This window comes from Nelumbo nucifera, chromosome 1 (assembly GCF_055504915.1).
Source record: "Nelumbo nucifera cultivar China Antique chromosome 1, China Antique-T2T, whole genome shotgun sequence".
NCBI lineage: Eukaryota > Viridiplantae > Streptophyta > Magnoliopsida > Proteales > Nelumbonaceae > Nelumbo > Nelumbo nucifera.
The window spans coordinates 193,498,004-193,521,300 of record NC_142649.1 but is presented as its reverse complement, the minus strand read 5'-3'; the positions used below and the strand labels follow the sequence as shown (position 1 = coordinate 193,521,300).

The 23,297-nt window shown below is 41.5% G+C and overlaps 1 protein-coding gene across 1 annotated transcript; it reads right to left on the bottom strand.

The window, feature by feature from the left end:
* Positions 1 to 20,180: 20,180 nt before the first annotated feature.
* LOC104611890 (cytochrome P450 76T24-like) lies at positions 20,181 to 23,005 on the bottom strand. Its single transcript, XM_010279162.2, has 2 exons — positions 22,024 to 23,005; positions 20,181 to 20,931 (listed from the first exon to the last, which is right to left on the bottom strand). The coding sequence occupies exons 1-2, from the start codon at positions 22,930 to 22,932 to the stop codon at positions 20,326 to 20,328; spliced, it is 1,515 nt and encodes a 504-aa protein (XP_010277464.2). The 5' UTR covers positions 22,933 to 23,005; the 3' UTR covers positions 20,181 to 20,325.
* Positions 23,006 to 23,297: the final 292 nt, after the last annotated feature.

Genomic DNA, 23,297 nt, shown 5'->3' with positions numbered 1-23,297 from the left:
TTTGATTCATGTTCCCTTGGTATGTTTCTGTGTAATATCCTTAAACTGGACACTTAATGAGACTCGTGTTAGTTTAGAATGTTCACAGCCAGTGGGTCGGTCTGGGGAGACCTATCCTGACAAGGCTGACACTGTGGTGCCACCAAGTCGGTTGGGGTGGCCTGTCTCAGCTGCCAAGGTGAGACCCTAAGCACACACAGTGTAGGATTAATTGAATCTATGAACTGGACCAGATTTCCAATATTGCCCCGGACCTTGGAGATTGATGGGCAAAACTGGAAAGTTACACCCGACCCCTAGACTCGATTATGACACTACATTAGGTGTTGGATTGGGCTATCTTTGATATACCAATCAGTGAGATCCTTAGCGGGGGTCAAAACTTGGGTATGTTGGGACAGTCCGAGAATTCATCTGAGTGGGTGATCATAGTGACAGGATCAGCCCCTTTGTCGGACAAAGTGACAGGATCATAGAGACAGGATCATAGTGACAGGATCAGCCCCTTTGTTGGGTGATCATAGTAATACGATTACTATTAAAAGAAACAACAGATTCATCGCATACGGGAAACTGGAGAACAGTCACTATGTTCAACATCCTTCTCTAGAAACTAACATAACCGAAAATACGTCGGCTGAAATCCCCAAGAAGAGAGCCCGTGATACAGTAAATCCCACGTGTCTGTGGCATTACCGACTTGGTCACATCGGTGTTGACCGAATCACAAGATTGGTAAAGGATGGTCCTTTGGATTTTCTAACTGTAGAAGATCTTCCCACTTGTGAGCCTTGCCTACAAGGCAAGATGACGAAACGGCCATTTAACGGTAAGCCTGAAACATGTACAGGCACACTTGACCTAATACATACTGATGTATGTGGTCCCCTGAGTGTTAGGACAGGAAATCAACACGTGTATTTCATCACCTTCACAGATGATTTTTCACGATATGGTTACGTGTACCTAATGAGACACAAGTCTGAATCTTTTGAAAAGTTCAAAGAGTTTAAACAAGAGGTCGAGAAACTGTTAGGGAGAGAAATTAAAGCCCTTCGATCAGATCGAGGTGACGAGTATCTATCTGACAAATTCAGGGACCACTTAAAGGACAATGGGATAGTATCACAATTAGCTCCTCCTGCTACACCACAATTTAACGGTGTTTCAGAGAAGAGGAATAGGACCTTATTGGATATGGTCCGGTCGCTTCTCATACACTCAGAGTTACCCACATCCTTTTTGGGGTAACGCATTAGAGACTGCGATTTACGTGCTGAATCGGGTTCCAAACAAATCAGTTCCGAATACTCCATTTGAACTTTGGACCGGAAAGAAACCAAGTGTCAGACACTTGAAGATTTGGGGTTGTCCAGCACACGTTAAAAGAATGAGTGCAAACAAGTTGGAATGCAAGACCAGTCGTTGCCTATTTGTAGGCTACCCAAAAGGCTCTATAGGTTATCTATTCTATGACCCAAGTGAGTAGAAAGTGTTCTGCAGTCGAAATGCACAATTCTTGGAAACCGATTATATCCTGGACACCCATCGTCAGGAAGTTGTCCTTGATGAGGAGAGCTCAGGAGCAATGGGAGATGTCCCACAAGTTTCAGGTAGTGACCAACCTAGAAGATCCACTCGGGTATCCAGGCCACCAGTCCGTTATGGTTATGACCAGGATAGTTACTTGGTGGAAACCTTGACTAGTGAAGAGGATCCCGTGACTTACGCGGAAGCTATGTTGGACATAGATTCACAGAAGTGAGTGGAGGCCATGATAGCAGAGATGGACTCAATGGAGACCAATGGAGTCTGGACTCTAGTAGATCCACCCTCCGGGGTAAAAGCAATCGGTTGCAAATGGATTTACAAGAGGAAGAAGGGCCCGGATGGTAAGGTTGAGACCTTCAAAGCTCTAATGGTGGCGAAAGGGTACACTCAGAAAGGGAGCATCGATTATGAGGAAACCTTTTCGCCTGTGGCCATGCTTAAATCCATTTGGATCCTGCTAGCTGAAGATATCTATATGCAGTAGCCGCAAGGCTTCATTGCTGCAAGTCAGGAAAACATGGTATGTAAACTTAACAGATCCATTTATGGACTTAAGCAAGCTTCAAGAAGTTGGAACATCCGTTTTAATTCTGCTGTCAAATCGTTTGACCTCGAGCAGAATCTGAATGAACCCTGTGTCTATAGAAAGTACAGGGGAGATAAGGTTACCTTCTTGGTTCTGTATGTAGATGACATTCTACTCATTGGGAATGATGTAGGAATGTTAACTATGGTGAAAGTATGGCTATCACAGCAATTCTCCATGAAAGATCGTGGAGAAGCCTCCTATATACTGGGTCTTCGACTCTATAGAGATAGATCGAAGCGGATAATAGGATTATTCCAATCTGCTTACATTGACAAAATAGTCAAGAGATACAGCATGGAAAACTCCAAGAAAGGAAGATGTCTCCCAAGACTTCTGAGGAGATTGATGGCTTGAAAGACGTTCCTTATGCCTCAGCCATAGGGAGCATCATGTATGCCATGCTGTGCACTTGTCCTGACATAGCTCAAGCAGTGAGTATAGTAAGCAGATTTCAGGCCAACCCAGGGCAGGAGCAGTGGACTGCTGTGAAAAACATACTTAAGTACCTTCGAAGGACAAAAGAGTTTTGTCTAGTATTCGACGGTAGCTCACTACAAATCCAAGGGTATACAGATGCCGATTTCCAGTCAGACCTAGATGATAGAAAGTCTACATCTGGATATGTTTTCACGATAGGATCATGTGCTGTTTGCTGGAAAAGCAGCAAACTGGGGTCAACTGAAGACTCCACGACCGAGGCCGAGTACATTGCCGCAAGTGAGGCAGCCAAAGAAGCCGTGTGGATGAAGAAGTTTATTCACGAGTTGGGAGTAGTTCCGTCCAGCACATCACCCATCCCATTGTTGTGTGACAACAATGGAGCCATTGCTTAGGCTAAGGAGCCACGAGCCCACTCGAAGTCAAAGCACATCGAGAGGAAGTACCACATACTGCGGTAGATTGTTGGTAGAGGGGACGTCCTGATTCAGAAGGTAGCGTCAGCGGAAAATGTAGCAGACCCATTGACAAAGCCACTATTGCAGAAAGTGTTTGAGAAACATGTGGAAAACATGGGACTCCAGCTAGTACCTGATTGGACCTAAGTGCAAGTGGGAGCTGTTAGACAGTTTTGTATGCCCTTAGCTTCAATCAGAATGATGTACTTTATGAGTTTATTGTAAATGAATAAAAGTGCATATTTGATTCATGTTCCCTAGGTATGTTTCTGTGTAATACCCTTAAACTGGACACTTAATGAGACTCGTGTTAGTTTAGTATGTTCACAGCCAGTGGGTTGGTCTGGGGAGACCTATCCTGACAAGGCTGACACTGTGGTGCCACCAAGTCGGTTGGGGTGGACTGTCTCAGCTGCCAGGGTGAGACCCTAGGCGCACACACTGTAGGATTAATTGAATCTATGAAATGGACCAGATTTCCAGTATTACCCTGGACCTTGGAGATTGATGGGCAAAACTAGAAAGTTACACCCGACCCCTATACTCGATTATGATACTACACAAGGTGTCGGATAGGGCTATCTTTGATATACCAATCAGTGAGATCCTTAGCGGGGGTCAAAACCTGGGTATGTTGGGACAGTGCGAGAATTCATCTGAGTGGGTGATCATAGTGACAGGATCAGCCCCTTTGTTGGACAAAGGTAATGATCGGGGATGCACTCTCACTGATGGAAACCAAGACTGCCGGCAGCCGATTTCAACCATTGAGATTTGTTTTGCAAAGTATATTTTATATGAGATATAAAAGTATATATATATATATATATTATGGTTTCTCAAATGTTTGCGAAAGGGTTTTAATTCCCGGGATCCATATAAGTGGAGAGTGCAACACTGTTCCTTGTAGCCGAGGGAGAGGTCTTCTCTTGTCGGGCAGTGTATGATCATTATGGGCTGAGAGGTTAAGTGTAAGACCATTGAGGATAATACCTGATGGGATAATCTTGCATCTGCCCACAGTCCCTAGGTGTTACAAGGTGGCTTGGCCCAGGGACCACTTAGGGTAAGCGTTGGGTCCATAGAGCCCATTCGATGGGTTTCAGGGGGTGCACTGTCTTTAACAGTGTATTCGACCAAACCTTGTAACAAAGGCTGGGCTGAACCCATGTGGCTGATGTGTAGATCAATGCTTGGGTCCCACACCATACAAGGAAGCCCAACTGGGCAGCAGTTAGGAAGGTTAAGTGAGCACATAAGCTTAATGAACCTAAAGCCCATTTTGAACTGGGCTATTTATTTAGTTAATAATGGGGCGAATTCTGAGATGGATTAGCAGATAGGATAGGGTCTTGACCCCATCCACTCAGAGAGTCCAGATCTGAATGTGATTCAGATTTAGAAACCTCCTAATGAGATTAGGAGAAAGCTAATCTAATCTGCAGATAAGATAAGGGTTTATCCTTATCACCTGAAGAGAAGGCTGATCCAAATATGATTTGGATAAGCAGCTCCTAATGAGATTAGGAGCTGATCTTTCTAGGTTAACAAAAGAAGGGGGCGGCTGCCTTTAGACACATCATCAGATTTTCTTTAGTGCTGAAATCAAGAAGAGAGAATTCTGCACCTTGCGAATACTCTCTTGCCACCTCCCTGTTATTGCCACCCTGTTTGCCAGTTCAATCTCCAATTGTGGAAGAAGTCAAGATTGGATCTTGACATCTGTTCTTTAAGAAAGGATTGAAAAGAAGCTGTGCTCACATACCATCCTGCTGATTCTTGTGAAGGACAGAGTTCTTGGAGAAGAACACTACTGATTCTGCTCCATCCTGCACTGCGACATATTCAGTGGGAGCAGGTTTTGGATCCTTCCTTGGGCGTGAATACCTCCGTTGGGAGATACTACTTCTCCGTATCAGGTATAATTCTCTCCTACTCCTTTTGGTTCAGATCTGATTCAGTTTAAGGTTCAAGAATGATCCTTGAAAATATGATTTTCTAAAAAGGGAATGCGATTCCCAGTTGAAGGGAGAGAAAAATTTTTGAAATTCGCCCCCTTATTCCGCAATCTTTGGGCGTCCATAGGTTGGATCTCTCATCCCTTCAGATTGGACAACCCAAACCGGATAGAGCAAGTGGTACTGAACCATCCTGCTTGGGGTCTATTTTGGATTCAGGTCAACCAGAATTGGCTTGTACTGGGTCAGGTTATGTGAATACTAGTTGGATCGGATGACCCAAACTGTGTAGAGCAAGGGGTACCGAACCATCCTACCCGGGGTCTATTTTGTATTTGGGTCAACCCAGATCGGCTTGTACTGGATTGGATCGGGCTGTGTGAATACTAATTGGACCGAAAGACCCAAATCGGGTAGAGCAAGCTGTTAGACAGTTTTGTATGCCCTTAGCTTCAATCTAAATGATGTACTTTATGAGTTTATTGTAAATGAATAAAAGTGCATATTTGATTGATGTTCCCTTGGTATGTTTCTGTGTAATACCCTTAAACTGGACACTTAATGAGACTCGTGTTAGTTTAGAATGTTCATAGCCAGTGGGTCGGTCTGGGGAGACCTATCCTGATAAGGTTGACACTGTGGTGCCACCAAGTCGGTTGGGGTGGCTTGTCTCAGCTGCCAGGGTGAGACCCTAGGCACATACAGTGTAGGATTAATTGAATCTTTGAACTGGACCAGATTTCCAGTATTGCCCTGGACCTTGGAGATTGATGGGCAAAACTGGAAAGTTACACCCGACCCCTAGACTCGATTATGATACTACACTTGGTGTCGGATTGGGCTGTCTTTGATGTACCAATCAGTGAGATCCTTAGAGGGGGTCAAAACCTGGGTATGTTGAGACAGTCCGAGAATTCATCTGAGTGGGTGATCATAGTGACAGGATCAGCCCCTTTGTCGGACAAAGGTAATGATCGGGGATGCACTCTCACTGATGGAAACCAAGACTGCCGGCAGCCGATTTCAACCGTTGAGATTTGTTTTGCAAAATATATTTTATATAAGATATAAAAGTATATATGTATGGTTTCTAAATTGTTTGCAAGAAGGTTTTAATTCCCGGGATCCATATAAGTGGAGAGTGCAACACTGTTCCTTGCAGCCGAGGGAGAGGTCCTCTCTTGTCGGGCAGTGTATGATCATTATGCGCTGAGAGGTTAAGTGTAAGACCATTGAGGATAATGCCTGATGGGCTAATCTTGCATCTGCCCACAGTCCCTGGGTGTTACAAGGTGGCTTGGCCCAGGGACCACTTAGTGTAAGTGTTGGGCCCATAGAGCTCATTTGATGGGTTTCAGGGGGTATACTGTCTTCAGTAGTGCATTCGGCTAGGCCTTGTAACAAAGGCTGGGCTGAACCCATGTGGCTGATGTGTAGATCAATGCTTGGGTCCCACGTCATACAAGGAAGCCCAACTGAGCAGCAATTTGGAAGCCTTTTGAGTACATAACCTTAAATGGGCCTTAAGCCCATTTCGAACTGGGCTGATTTGATCAGTCATTTAAAGGGGGCGAATTCTAAAGAGGGTCAGCTGAAAGGATTGGGCTTAGACCCTATCCACTCAGAGAGTCCAAGATCTAAATGGGATTTAGATCTGGAAACCTCCTAATTAGATTAGGAGACAGCTGATCTTATCTGCAGATAAGATAAGGGTTATCCCTTATCACTAAGGGACTTCTAACCCAAATATGATTTGGATTAGCAGCTCCTAATCTGATTAGGAGCTGATCCCTTTTGAGATTATAAAAGGGGAAGGGGGCGGCAGCCTACTACACAACAACATCCATAGCATTCTTCTCTTTGAAGAAAGAGAGATTGAGAGATTTCCTGCATACTGCGAATTCTCTCCTGCCGCCACCTTCCTGCTTTTGCCATTCCTTCAGTTCGATCTCCAGTTCTTGGGAGCAATCAAGATTGGATCTTGATTTCAATCTTTTGTGAAAAGATTGGTTGGAGCTGTACTCAAGTCGTCCAGTTGATCCTTACGAAGGATCAAGTTCTTTTGAAGAACGTTGCTGATTCTGCTCCACCCTGCACTGCGCCATCTTCAGTGGGAGCAGATTTTGGATCCTTCCTTGGGCGTGAACACCTCCATTGGGAGATAGTATTTCTCCGTATCAGGTATAATCCTCTCCCACTCCTTTTGGTTCAGATCTGGTTCAGTTTATGGTTCAAGATTGATCCTTGAAAATATGATTTTCTAAATAGGGAATACGATTCCCAGTTGAAGGGAGAGATAAAATTTTTGAAATTCGCCCCTTATTCCGCAATCTTTTGGGCGTCCATAGGATGGATCTCTCATCCCTTCATAGCAGGGGTCAAAACCTGGGTATGTTGGGACAGTCTGAGAACTCATCTGAGTGGGTGATCATAGTGACAGGATCAGCCCCTTTGTCGGACAAAGGAAATGATCGGGGATGCACTCTCACTGATGGAAACCAAGACTGCCGGCAGCCGATTTCAACCGTTGAGATTTGTTTTGCAAAGTATATTTTATGTGAGATATAAAAGTATATATATTATGGTTTCTAAAATGTTTGCAAGAAGGTTTTAATTCCCGGGATCCATAGAAGTAGAGAGTGCAACACTGTTCCTTGCAGCCGAGGGAGAGGTCCTCTCTTGCCGGGCAGTGTATGATCATTATGGGCTGAGAGGTTAAGTGTAAGACCATTGAAGATAATACCTGATGGGCTAATCTTGCATCTGCCCACAGTCTCTGGGTGTTACAAGGTGGCTTGGCCCAGGGACCACTTAGGGTAAGTGTTGGGCCCATAGAGCCCATTTGATGGGTTTCCGGGGGTGCACTGTTCATAATAGTGTATTCGGCCAAGCTTTATAACAAAGTTCGGGCCGAACCCATGTGGCTGATGTGTAGATCAATGCTTGGGTCCCACGCCATACAAGGAAGCCCAACTGGGCAGCAGTTAGGAAGGTTAAGTGAGCACATAAGCTTAATGGGCCTAAAGCCCATTTCGAACTGGGCTGTTTAATTAGTTAATTATGGGGCGAATTCTGAGATGGATTAGCAGATAGACCCTATCCACTCAGAGAGTCCAGATCTGAATGTGATTCAGATCTAGAAACCTCCTAATGAGATTAGGAGAAAACTAATCTAATCTGCAGATAAGATAAGGGTTTATCCTTATCACCTAAAGAAAGGGCTGACCAAATATGATTTGGATAAGCAGCTCCTAATTGGATTAGGAGCTGATCTTTCAGGTTAACAAAAAGAATGAGGGGGCGGCAGCCTTGAGAAGACACATAATCAGATCCTCTTCAAAGCTGAAATCACAGAAGAAAGAATTAAGCAACCCTTCAAAATTCTTTCTTGTCGCCTCCTTGTTCTTGCCGCCCTGTTTGCAAGTTCGATCTGCAGTTGTTGAAGGAGTCAAGATTCGATCTTGACATCAGTTCTTTGAGAAAGAATTGATAGAAAGCTGTGCTCACGTGCCATTCTGCTGTTTCTTGCGAAGGACAGAATTCTTGGAGAAGAGTATTGTTGATTCTGCTCCATCCTGCACTGCGCCATCTTCAGTGGGAGCAGTCTTTGGATCCTTCCTTGGGCGTGAACACCTTCATTGGGGAATATTATTTCTCCATATCAGGTATAATCCTCTCCTACTCCTTTTGGTTTAGATTTGCTTCAATTTATGGTTCTAGAATGATCCTTGAAAATATGATTTTCTAAATAGGGAATGCGATTCCTAGTTGAAGGGGGAGAAAAATTTTTGAAATTCGCCCCCTTTATTCCACAAGATTTGGGCGTCCATACGATGGATCTCTCATCCCTTCACACCATGCAAGGAAGGGGTCATCCAATGACCTTAGGGGACACCATGGCAATGATGTGCATTCAGCCATGGTGTGCGTAAGAGCCACTAACGATTCATCATGAATCAAGCGTTTATGGCTCATGGTCGCAGCACATTATACACACACATCACATGCAATGGAAGAAATTGATCCAATCAAAATAATTACTGTAAAGCCCATTAACCAGCCCATTTAAAACATAACATTAACTATTAATGCTGTCTAGGTATATGGGCTGAATCGCAGTTAGTAGTTCGGCCCATATAGCTTTTCTCACAAAAGTTGGCTTTTACAATTTTAACCCTTTAAAACTGGGCTTTACAGGTGGGCCGAATTAATCCCTGCAATTGAACATCAGATTTGGAACAGAAAGTGTGAGAAAATTGGACTGAAAACAGTCCCCTTCGAACCCTAGATTCGGTCCAAACGGTTTTGGTCCAATCTAGTCCGAAATTGTCCGAAACTGATTTTCAATTCAAGAGTTAATTCATGAAAGATCTGAAATTAATAATTTGATTTTAGACAATTATAAATCAAATATGGACTGTTCGCACCACCTGCAAAATAGAGGTTAATTACTAGGGTTGCAGTTTCACAAACTGCAAATCGCAGAATGCAATCTCTCCATCTGCAAATCTCCAGCGCCGCCTTCTTCTTCAATCAAGAAAATAAAAAATTACAGAAATCCTATTTCTATTAATTAATTACATTCTTGATCAAATCCTATACATTCAATCTAGAAAAATAAAAAAAAATAAAATAAAATTATTTTACAGACCGAATTGAATGAATAAAATAATAAAAAAGAAGAATTGCGTAGACCATCTGCGCCAAATCTGCACTTTGATCTCCAAGTTCGAACAGTCCATTAAATTAAAATAAATAAAGAACGGTTCTAAATAAATTTTAGATTTAATAAAAATCAATTTCAAATCAATCGCCCTCACAAGAAACAATTTCTTGAAAAAGAAAATAATCTACGCAAATCTTGATAAAACAACTTTTGCCCATCTGCGCAAGTTCAAATCTGATTTTCTTGGTTCAAGATTCGAACCTATGGCTCTGATACCACTGAAAGAATGGTAGGATCCATCGTACGGACGCCAAAAAGGTTGTGGAATGGGTGGGCGAATTTCAAAAATTTTCCTACCTTCTTCCAATTGGGAATCATATTCCCTAAATTTAGAATGCAATATTCAAGGATCCTACTTGAACCATAATCGAACCAGATCTGAACCAAAAGACGAGGGAGGAATTATACCTGATCCAAAGAAGCAGTATCTCCCAAAGTTGGTGTTCACGCCCAGAGAGGACACCAAGATCCACTCCTGCTGAAGATGACACAGCAATGTGTGGAACGGAACCAACAGAGTGCATCCTACACACTAAATCCTTCACAAGAATCCTTTGGAAACACTGAGCACCGAATCTTTTCAGTTCCTTCTGCAAAACTGATATCAAGAACTGATTTCTTGATTTTTTTTCTCTTCAAAGATCGAATCTTTTCAGAGAATGGCAGCGGTTGGAATTCGCAGTAAGTTTTCTTGCTCAAAATCCTATCTCAATTCGCAGTAAGTTTTCTTGCTCAAAATCCTAGGTTCGAATTCTGTTAATCCTCTTAGGATTTCTCCTCTTTCTTCTTGATTAAGAAATCTCCTAATTCTATTAGGAGTTATCCCAATCCAAAGCAGCATCTAGATAGGAGATGATCTTAATCCTATCTGCAGATTAGGTTAGCTTACTCCAGATCTCATCAGGAGATTACCATATTCAAATCTGATTCGAATTTGATCTCCTGGAGTGGGTTAGGTTAAAGGTCCAATCCTTTTGCTAACCTTAATCTCAGATCCACCCCATAAGTGGGTGATCATATCAGCCCAGTCCGAAATGGGCTTTTGGCCCATTAAGCAATCAATGCTCAATTTGTTTCTAATCTGCTCCCCAGTTGGGCTTCTTTGTATGGTGTGGGACCTAAGCATTGATCTACACACCAACCACATGGGTTCAGCCCAACCTTTATTACAAGACCTAGCCAAATTCACTGAGAAGCCCAGTGAACCTCTGAGCCCATCACATGGACCCTATGGGCCCAACACTTACACTAAGTGGTCCCTGGGCCAAGCCATCTTATAAAAACCCAGGGACTGTGGGCAGGTGCAAGATTAGCCCATCAGGTATTATCCTAAATGGCCTTACACTTAACCTCTCAGCCCATAATGATTAAGCACTGCCCGACAAGAGAGGACCTCTCCTTCAGCTACAAGGAACAGTGTTGCACTCTCTACTCACATGGATCTCGGGAATTAAAACCATTTGCAAACATTCTGAAACCATACTTAAATATATATCATATATATAAATTTTGCAAAAACAAAATTCCAACGATTGAAATCAACTGCGGGCAGTTTGGTTTCCATCAGAGAGAGTGCATTCCCAATCATTACATTTGTCCGACAAAGGGGCTGATCCTGTCACTATGATCACCCACTCAGATGAATTCTCAGACTGCCCCAACATGCCCAAGTTTTGACCCCTGCTAAGGATCTCACTGATTGGCATATCAAAGACATCCCAATCCGACACCTAGTGAAGTATCATAATCGAGTATAGGGGTCAGGTGTAACTTTCCAGTTTTGCCCTTCTATATCAAAGGTCCAGGGCAATACTGAAAATCTAGTCCGGTTCAAGGATTTGAGTAATCCCATATTGCACGTGCCTTGAGTCTTACCCTGGTGGCCGAGACAGGCCATACCAACACTTGGCAGCACATCAGTATCAGTCTTGGCAGGATAAATCTCCCCAAACTTATCCAATGGTTGTTAACATTTAAAACTAAAACGAGTTTCATTAAGTGTCCAGTTTTAGGGTCTTACACAGAATCATACCATATAACATGAATCAAACATGCACTTTATTTATTTACACTAAATGTCAAAAGTACATCAAATCAGATTGAAGCTAAGGGCATACAAAACTATCTAACAAGTAAGGGGGTTGTAAAGCTAAGGAAAACAAGAAAATAACAGAAAATAACAGAAAGCAAAAGATTAAATCGATGGGAAATAGCTTCTGGTTGAAGGGACAAGTTCAGCTTTGATTTTTATCGTTGATCCTTGATGCAAAGATAGATTCATATGTTTACGAATAAATTGGTTATAGCCATTAACAAGCTCTAACGGCCAGCCTCTACTCGTATTATTCGACGACCAAAACAAAATCTTTGATTGCCTCTCTTATTAATAGACAGTCCTAAACAAGCTCTTAGGATTTAATCTATAAATAGCATTAAGAGGGGAAATACCCAATTCTGGTCAGCGATCTCACAAGCTCGGACCGTTTAAACCAGATCATACATTTTCCTAACATAGATCGAAAACTTTTTTGCAATCAATTTTTGTTAGTTGCCACCATGATTGAACCTACCAATCATATACGAAACTGGAGGTTTAATCGGCCATAGATTATTTTCATTGAATGAGCAAGGGTTCCTTCTTGCTTAATCAATAAAAATAATCCTCACAGTTAATCGCAGAAAACATATGAATACCCATAAACAATGAACTGAAATAAAAATCAATTAGATCTTACAATGTTTATAGAATCAAAGCTTTCCTAACCCTTCAACCAGAAAATAAAACCTTACAGACACTTCATGATGAAATCGCAGCTTCCAAATGAGAGGGGGCGAACTCTGCTTCTTCCTCCTTGGTTGTTGATTGCTCTCTTTTAAGGCTGAAGCTCTCTTGGAGGATTTTATGATGGCCCTGGGTGCTAGTCCACCCCCTTTTATATAGAATTAGGAGGGAGTTGTCTCCTTCTCCCCTAAGGAGTTCTTTCTCCATTGGGAGATCAGTTCTCTAATAGATAATGCTTAGATTAGATCTAATCTACTCCTATCTTTTAACTGGTAATCCTAATCTCTTTTATCTTTCTAAAAATACAACAAAAAATTGAATATGATAGGACTCTTTGATGTTTCTTATTCTTGCATTCGTATTGGGCTTCCTTAACAAATTGGGCCACTGCAAGGCTTCTCTGCAAACTGGGCTTCAACTGCGAAATGGGCTTCAGCTATGAACTAGGCTTCTCTACGAATTTTCTTAGACTTCGGGCCAGATTTGGGCCTCGATTCAGTCCGAATTTATCAAAGCTCAAAACATGAAAGTTGTAGAGTTTTTCCTTATCTTTCCAATGAATCTTGAATCTTCTCAATTAGAGTCCGGATGGGAGAGTTATGCCCAAATTATCTCGCGGTGCTGAAACTGTGTAAAATTACCCGATTAGCCTTGTTTTTCCCATAACGCCTTCTTTCGTGCCCTAAATTGAAATACAAGAATAGTGAGTCCAATTAGGTGCTAATTTAGTTATAAAAGACTGAATATTGAGGGATAAAAATATGATAATTTTAATTCTCATCAGTCAGACAAGGTTCATAGCCATTTTAGGTTAAACATTTCTGTCCAGTAAGTGCTCACCCATCATGTTCGTGGATGCCAAGGTACCGTGAGAGAGTCTTCCATTTTAGGATAGGCCCCTCCCACATCGGTCTATGACGCCCCTATCATCTCATGAAGCAATCTAGTTAATTGCATTAGCAGATGGATAGCCCAATTTTATAGTGCATCCCCACCCACCAATACAGTCAACCTTCATACTAATGATGGAAGGCCTTTAGAGAATTCATCATATGAAATTCCCTATCACATGCACTTATGTTTAATGGAGGGATCGAAAAACTCCCTAGATCCGATTTAGGTCAAACCAAAGTGGCTCCCACTGGCTTTCATAAAGCTAGATTTAGATGGGCCCTAAATGGCTAGGGTTCCGCACGGTTCCTCTTGGGGAGGAAGCTGGTGTAGGGCCCACCACGTAGGAAAATCATCCAATGATCTTAAGGACACCATGACAATGATATGCATTCAGCCATGGTGTGCGTAAGAGCCACTATCAAATCAGCATGGGCCAAGTGTTGATGGCCCATGAACGTAGCACATCGCACATCCATGGATCAATTATGAAATCCATAATTGATCCAATCAATTAAATAACTGTAAAATCCATATATAAAGCCCATAATATTACCAATTAATATTATCTAGGTATATGGGCTGAACTGCAAAGAGCAGTTCGGTCCATATAGCATTTATGTTGAATTGGGCTAAAGTAGTTTTAACAGATTAAAACTGGGTTTTATAGATGTGGGCCGAATTGCATCTTGCAATTAGCCATCAATCCTAAAGGGATGAGAGATCCATCATATGGATGGCCGAACCCTGTAGGTAGATTGGGCAAAATTTCAAAAATTTCTCTCTCCCATATGGGAATCACATTCCATGTTTTAGAAAACTGCATTTTCAAGGATCAATCTTTAACCCTAAACCATACCAGATCTGAAACCAAAAGGTAGGAGAGCGATATACCTGATACGAAGTAGCAGTAACTCCCAACGAATGTGTTCATGCCCAAGGAAAATGCCAAAGACTGCTCCCACTGAAGATGACACAGCTTAGGGTGGAGCAGAATTGGGCTTATCTGCAGTTTAAGATCTGGACTCTTTAAGTGATAAGGATAATCCCTTATCTTATCTGCAGTTTAAGATCAACTTAATCCTAATTAAATTAGGAGTTTCCTGATCCAAATCTTTATTTGGATCTAGACTCTTTAAGTGGATAAGACTTATCCTCCTATCCTTATCAGCTGATCCAAACCTAGATTTGTCCCTATTTATTTAATCTAATTAACCTAGTTTGAAATTGGGCTTTAGGCCCATTAAATTTATGTGCTCACTTAACCTCTTAACCTATTGCCCAGTTGGCTTTCCTTGTATGGCATGGGACCCAAACATTGATCTATACATCAGTCAAATGGGTTCAGCCCAGCCTTTGTTACAAGTGTTAGACGGTTTTGTATGCCATTAGCTTCAATCAGTTTTGATGTACTTTTGATATTTAATGTAAATAAATAAAGTACATGTTTGATTCATGTTGTGTGGTATGCTTCTGTGTAAGACCCTAAAACTAGACACTTAATGAGACTTGTGTTAGTTTTAAATGTTCACAGCCGTTTGACAAGTCTGGGGAGATTTATCCTGCCAAGGCTAACACTGTTGGGGTGGCTTGTCTCAGCCGCCAAGGTGAGACCCCAGGTACACGCAGTGTAGGATTACTTGAACCCTTGAACTAGACCAGATTTCCAGTATTGCCCTAGACCTTGGAGATTGATGGGCAAAACTGGAAAGTTACACCTGACCCCTAGACCCGATTATGGTACTGCACTAGGTGTTGGATTGGGATGTCTTTGATGTGCCAATTGATGAGAGTAGAATTTATCATATTTTTATCCCCAATTATTCTGTCTTTTATACTGAATTAGCACCTAATTGGACTCATATTTCTGTTCACGGCATGAAAGAAGGCATCAGGAGCAAAGAAAGACAAATCGGATGATTTTTCACAGTTTCGACATTATTCAGTAATCTGGGACTAACCCGCGTATCCGAACTCCGAATGGGCTGATTCAAGATCCACTGGAAAGATAAGAGAAAATGCCACAACTTTCATGTTTTGGGCTTTCGCAGATTCGGCCTATATCGAAGTCAAATCCGGGCCCGACGTCGCGGCAATTTCATAGGAAGGCCCAATCCGCAGCTGAAGCCCAACTTGCAGAAAAGCCTGGCTAAAGCCTGGCTAAAGCCTGGCTGAAGCCCACTTTAGTGGAAATAGTTAAAGTGCATGTTTGATTCATGTTATTTGGTTTAATTCTGTGTAAAACCCTAAAACTGGACATTTATAGAGATTCATGTTAGTTTTAAATGTTCACAGCCGTTGGATAAGTCTGGGGAGATTTATCCTGCCAAGGCTGATGTTGGTGTGCCACCAAGTGTTGGGATGGCCTGTCTCAGCCATCAGGGTAAGACCCGAGGAACATGCGGTATGGGATTACTTGAATCCTTGAACCGGACCAGATTTCCAGTCTTGCCCTGGACCTTGGAGACAGATGGGCAAAACTGGAAAGTTACACCTGACCCCTAGACTCGATTATGACACTTCACTAGGTGTCGGATCAGGCTGTCTTTGATATACCAATCAGTGAGATCCTTAGCGGGGATCAAAACCTAGGTATGTTGGGGCAGTTTGAGAATTCATCTGAGTGGGTGGTCATAGTGACAGAATCAGCCACTTTGTCGGACAAAGGATAATGATCGGGAATGCACTCTCTCTGATGGAAACCAAACTGCCGGCAGTTGATTTCAATCGTTGGAATTTTGTTTTGCAAAATTAATATTTTTATATATATGTACGGTTTCAAAATATTTGGAAATGGTTTTTATTCCCAGGATCCATGTGAGAGGAGAGTGCAGCACTATTCCTTGCAGTCGAGGGAGAGGTCCTCTCTTGTCGGGCAGTGCTTGATCGTTAAGGGCTGAGAGGTTAAGTGTAAGACCATTTAGGATAATACATGATGGGCTAATCTTGCACCTGCCCACAGTCCCTAGGTTTTTATAAGATGGCTTGGCCCAGGGACCACTTAATGTAAGTGTTGGGCCCATAGGGTCCATACGATGGACTCAAGGGGTTCATTGAGTTTTTCAGTGAATTCGGCTGGGCCTTGTATTAAAGGCTGGGCCGAACCCATGTGGCTGGTGTGTAGATCAATGCTTGGGTCCCACGCCATACAAAGAAGCCCAACTGGGCAGCAGATTGGAAAGTAATTAGACACTGAACACTTAATGGGCCAAAAGCCCATTTCGAGGTGGGCTGATATGATCACCCATCCATGGGGCGAATTTGAGATTGAAGTTAGTAAAAGGATTGGGCCTTTAGCCTTATCCACTCTTAGAGACCAAATTCAAATTAGATTTGAATCTGGTAACCTCCTGATAAGATCAGGAGTAAGCTAACTCTATCTGCAGAAAGGATTAAGATTATCCCCTATCCAAATACTGATTTGGATTGGGATAACTCCTAATAAGGAGGTTTCTTAATCAAGAAGAAAGGAGGAGAAAAACGAACCAAGAAGGAGAGAAATACAACAGATTTCGAACCAAGAAAATTTTTGCAAGAAAGGTTCCTGCGAATTGAGATCAGATCTCATACTCTCCAGAAAAAGAGAAAAGCAGTTCAGCCTTTTCATTTTGGAGATCTCCTCCTGCCGCCGCCATCTACCATTGCAAGATTAGATCTTTGCAGAAAAAGAAAGTCAAGAAATCTGTTCTTGACATCAGTCTTGCAAGAAAGACTGAAAAGGATTCAGTGTTTAGTACTTCCAGAGGATTCTTGTGAAGGATCCTGTGTGTAGGACTCACCCTGCTGGTTCTGTTCCATCCGCAGCTGTGTCATCTTCAGTAGGAACGGATCTTGGAGCATTCTTTGGGCGTGAACACCAACTTTGGGAGATAGTGCTTCTCCGGATCAGGTATATTCCTCCCATTTGTCTTTTGGTACAGATCTGGTTTGATTAGGGTTCAAGTAGGATCCTTGAATATTGTATTCTAAATTTAGGGAATATGATTCCCAGTTGAGAGAAGGTAGGAAAATTTTTGAAATTCGCCCACCCATTCCGCAACCTTTATGGCGTCCATTAGATGGATCCTACCATTCTTTCATGAACACCAACGTTGGGAGATACTACTTCTCTAGATCAGGTATAATCCCTCCCTTCTCTTTTGGTTTAAATCTGGTTTGGTTTGGTTCAAGAAGGATCCTTGAATTTTGATTCTAAAATCAGGAAATGTGATTCCCAGTTGGAAAAAAGGTAGGAAATTTTTGAAATTCGCCCACCCATTCCACAACAGTTTTGGTGTCCATATGATGGATCCTACCATTCCTTTCAGTGGTTTCAGAGCCACAGGTTCGAATCTTGAACCAAAAGATCAGATCTGAACCTGCGCAATTCGGTAGAAGCTGTTCTATCCGGATATTGCGCAAATTGTAGTTTTGCTTCAAGAAATTGTTTCTTGTTTTGGGCGATTGATCTGAAATTAATTTTGTTAAATCCAAAATTAATTTAGAACTGTTCTTAATTTATTTCTTGATTTAATGGACTGTTCGTACCTGGAGATCGAAGTGCAGAATTGGCGCAGATTGTCTGCGCAATCTTTATTTGCAGTTTCTATTCTATTCGGTCTATAAAATAATTTTATTTTTATTTTTCTAGACTGAATGTATAGGATTCAATCAAGAATGTAATTATTTAATAGAAATTGGATTTTTGTTTTTATTTTCTAGATTGGAGAAGGCGGCGGCGCTGGAGATTCGTAGATGAAGAGTTTGCTATCTGCATTTTGTAGTTTGGGAAACTGCAACCATGATTTCTAACCTCTGTTTTGCAGGTTGTACGAACATTCCAGATCTGTTTTGTTTTTGTCAAAATTTAGTTTTTTAATTTCAGATCTTTCATTGAATTGTTTCTTGAATTGAAGAATGGTTTTGGACCATTTTGGACTAGATTGGGCCAAAGTTGTTTAGACCGAATCTAGGGTTTGAAAGGGGCTGTATTCAGTCCTGTTATTTCCCACTTTTACGAATGAAATCAATTTTTAATTGGAAGAACCAATTCGGCCCAACCTGTAAAGCCCAGTTTTAAGGGGTTAAAATTGCAAAAGCCTAGTTTTACATAAAAGCTATATGGGCCGAACTGCTAACTGCGATTCAACCCATATACCTAGATAATATTAATGGTTAATGTTATGGACTTTAAACAGGCTGATTAATGGGCTTTACAGTAGCTAATTGATTGGATCAATTCTTCCATTTCATGTGATGTGTGGATGTTTGATGTGTTGCGTTCGTGGGCCATAAGCACTTGGCCCATGATGATTCGTTACTGGCTCTTGTGCACACCATGGCTGAACGCACATCATTGCCATGGTGTCCCTTACGGTCATTGGATGACCCCTTCCTGTCATGGTGAGCCCCACAACCTTGAAAAGGGACGCGTGCGGAAACCCTAGCTGATTTGGGCCACCATAAATCTGACTTTATGAAAGTCAATGGGATCCACTCTGGTTTGACCTAAATTAACTAGGGCGTAGTGAAAAGAGGCTGAAGAGGAAAAGTATAAAAAGAAAAGAAAATGAGAGAATTAGGGTTCGGACCCTTGAAGACAAAATAGAAGAAGAAGGAGAACTGCTAGAGAGGAAGAAGGCTGCTGAATGCAAACTGAAGAGAAGATTGAAGACTGATGTAGAATTGTTAGGTCATCTTCTTCTTTGATTCTGCAATTTGGTAACCTAGATTCGATTAGGGTTTCTTGATGTTTCTTTATTAAATCTTTCTTCTTTCTTTCTTTTATGTGAACCATGATGAATTTTAATTCTAATTTGTAATTAATTTTAAGCAGATCCGATTGATTGTGAATTATTCTTGGGATTCTTGATTAGGGTTTTCGATTTATAGAATAATCTTGGCCGAATTGTTCTTGCATCTTGGATTCGATCTCCACCTGTGGGAGTGAGTTCTTGATATTACCTTTTGGCAGAAAAGGTAATATGAAGTCATGCTCACTAGCCCTCCATCAAATTCTTGCTGAAGAATTCGGTTCTTGCTGAAAAACCATCCTTTTGATTCTGCTTCATCCTGCACCGTGTCATCTTCGGTGGAAGCAGTCTTTGGATCTTTCCTTGGGTGTGAACACCTCCATTGGAGGTTATTACTACTTCATATCAGGTATAACCTTCCACTCCCTTTTGGTTTCAGATCTGGTTTGGTTTGGGTTCAAGATTGATCATTGAAAATGCAGTTTTCTAAAATAGGGAATGTGATTCCCACATGGGAGAGAAAAATTTTTGAAATTTCACCCAACTTTCCTGTAGGGTTCAGCCACCCATATGATGAATCTCTCATCCCTTCATCTCTCTCTCAATGGTAAGACATAGAGGTGGTATAGAGTAAAAGAAATAATATCATCGATCCCAACATTAAAATTACAAATTCCTCCTATAGGTTATATAGCCAAACATGCAAACAAGATAGTAGTTCATTATAGGCAATGTCCAAATAGTTGAGTTGGTTTCTTGGCATTACTCGCAAGGGCTGTTTCTTTGCATTAAACTAGTGGGTCTCACATGCATCATCTTACTACAGTACTACCACGGTACCAGCTCTAACACAAGGTCCACAATGGGCTTGAAAAAGATGCCTAAACCACCAACTCAAACGTTAGCTCTAGGAAAAAAAATTTGGTTTTCGTTTCTGGTTGTCAATAAGGGTCTCCCCTCGTGACAATTAGTTCGGACAATCTCATTGTAATAGTATAGGTGCTGATGGATGACAAGTACAACAATGTGTTTCTCAGAAATCCACACCTAAGATAGGCTCACAAAGGAAAACATCTTGTTCGTTGAATTAATAATGCAAGTTTCCTTAAAAAATACACATTTCTAATTTCTCACCAACAGGATTTCAGTACAAACAATGGTGTTTGTGTTTCTTCTTGAATTAGTTATTGATGAAAAGTGCTAAACATGAACAGGGACAGCCACAAGAGGCTCAGCCTTTTGTAAAGTGAGTCCAAAACAATCATCCATGTCCATTTGCTCTGTTGTCGTCCCATCTTCAAGCTTCCAATCAAACGAATGAAGAAGAGAAGCCAACATCAAGTGAACCATCTTAAAAGCTAGTGGCAACCCAGGACAGATCCGTCTCCCGGCGCCAAACGGAATCAAATCAAAGTCCCGACCTTTGAAATCAATGGCTGAGTTGAGAAACCTGTCAGGACTAAAACAGTGAGGGTTCTCCCACTTGGTTGGGTCTCTGCCTATGGCCCACACATTCACCAGAACTTGGGCATCCTTGGGCAAGGTGAAGCCGCATATCTCTACATCAATTTCTGCTCTATGAGGGAGTAAGAGTGGAGCCGGCGGATGCAACCTAAATGTTTCCTTCACCACCGCTTGTAAGTAGGGTAGTCGAACAATATCCGATTCTTCAATCGATTTACCATTCTGTTTTGTTTCTTCCAGCTCCATTCGAGCCTTTACCATTGCTTCAGGCTTTCGAAGTAACTCAGCCATTGCCCATTCCAATGTGCTTGATGTTGTGTCTGTTCCTGCAACAAATAGATCCTGATACAGAATTGAATTGTCTGCATTAGATCACAAATGAAGGATTCGCGTTTCCTTTAACATTTCCCCTATTAATATTCAACATTATTTGTTCTAAGTTGCTCTTGTTTCTAATACGTCACAGTCGAATATTTGTTGCAATCCATTTCCCACATGGTTGCTTTCAAGTTATCAACAACAAAAAGAACTCCAACTGCCCTGTCAATATGTCTTATTTTTCTTCGGGTTGTAATGGTCAAAGGGATCGAGTAGTGTGCGCTGAGCCCAAACCAAAGGTGAAAATTTTCTCTTCAAGGGTTAAAAGGAAAGTCATTTTCGAAGAAAACTAAGCAAGTTGGGAAATAGATTTATCAGTGGAATTCTATTTACATGGAATTTTTACACCACTACAACCAATTTCTGAAATTTGTTTTCTTCCCAACAAAACAGAGTGGAACGTGATTTTCTCCATTCCAGCAAGCTATATTTGGTTTGGTAGATAAGTAGAGAATGACCCCATGTACTAAGTACGAGTGCAGTATTCTGATTTTTTTTTTTAAATATGTTATTCATGTATCTGATAAGAGAGGAACAGAATGCTTGAGGGAATATTCTTAACAAAATTTGTGTAAGTTTTAACTATCTCCCGATTTTCTGTTTCTATCTTATTTTATTTCAAACTACATAATTAATGTTTAGAGAGGAGAAAACTTTATATTCTCTGAAGGTCAGTGAATTGTCACAAGGATTGTGCACATAACTAAATGGCGACCACAAAACAAACATGAAGAAATTAAATTGGAATACTGTAAAAGGGTTGCCCAAAAATGTCTGTCAGCATCAGTAAAATATTAAATATGCATATTAAGCAGCAAAATCCCAAGTCAATACAAGAAAAAAGAGAAGAAGAAGAATTCTTATCGCACTGGAGTATGTATTGGATTATCACATAACGAGAAAAAATGTTTAATCTCACCATCACATACTATCTATTATTATTATTATTATTTCTTTAAAAGCACAACTATCTATTATTACACAATGGCTCTAATACTGTAAGACATCCTCTTTACATGAAGACAAGGAATAAATAAAAGAAAGTTAGTTACCTACCAAAATAAAATGCCTGAGTTCATTCCGCCCGAACTGGGAGGCATTATCTTTGGTGTGGTTGAGGAGAACATCCAATACATCACTGTTGTCATTGTGCGTGGGAGAAGCAAGCAAAGCTCTCAACTGTAACCTTTGGTCGATCATTTCATCAAAAATTTCGAGTAACCTCTGAAAATGGCTAGACAAGCGACGCCTTACACCTTGTGGGTCTATCCATCTGAGAATTGGGAAATTGTCTGCCAAGTTGGGTCTTCCTCCATCTTCCATTACTGCCCAGATTAGTTCCTTGAAATCTTGGGCAGAATCAGAGCCGAGATGGACCAAGTCCACAGAGAAGAAGGTGTTTGATAACAAATTAAGAGAGGTGACAAATGCTGCTTGGCCAATATTGACTGCACGACCAGCCCGGCTATTGTCGCGAACATAAGCAACAAGCTTCTCAACCTTTTGGCATCGGAGACCTTGCATAGCGTCAAGCTTCTGACTGGAAAATATTTCAGTATTGCAGATCTTCCGCATGTTTCGCCATTGAGGGGAAGGTGGTGACCATACCATTGATACTTGATGGTGATTACATGCCCGGACCGAATCTGGAATAATTCGAGCTGACAAGGCCTGATCGTTCTTTCGCAAGACCTCTTTGGCCATGCTAGACGAAGAAATGATGACCGTCGTCAGGCAGCCGAGTTTCAGAGTCATAATTGGACCATAAGCCTTGGCTAGCTCTGTGAGTGCTTCATGGGGTTTGTTACCGAGTTTCAAGAGGTTGCCGACAAGGGGAAGAGGGATGGGGCCTGGTGGGAGTTTGGGTGAGACAGACTTACTTCCCCTTCTACCAGAAGCGAGGAAATAAATGAAGGTGCAAATGAAACAAAACAACAATAGAAAGCTCGAATTCGAGTTTTCCATCTTCTAATAATCCTCTCTCTATATGTCTCGGGGTCTCAATTCTTAAATATATATAAAAGGAAAGATCTACCTCAGACCAACAAGCGTGTCCACACCGACTCACCTAAAACATATTCATGTGGTGCTGTAGTCCTCACTAATCTTCTATGTATTGCTGTAGTCGGACCTTGTCGTCATTTGGTTGGTAAAATAGTAACATGCAGCCAAATTACATCAGCATTTAAAATAAAAAGGGGGAGACTGATGGTTCAGCCCAGTTTGAGATAACATCTCCGCCCCACAACGCCTCACAGTACATTCTCGCCGTATATTAGGAATTCCGATGATGACTTGTACTATCATCGAGAGATGTTTACAATACACGG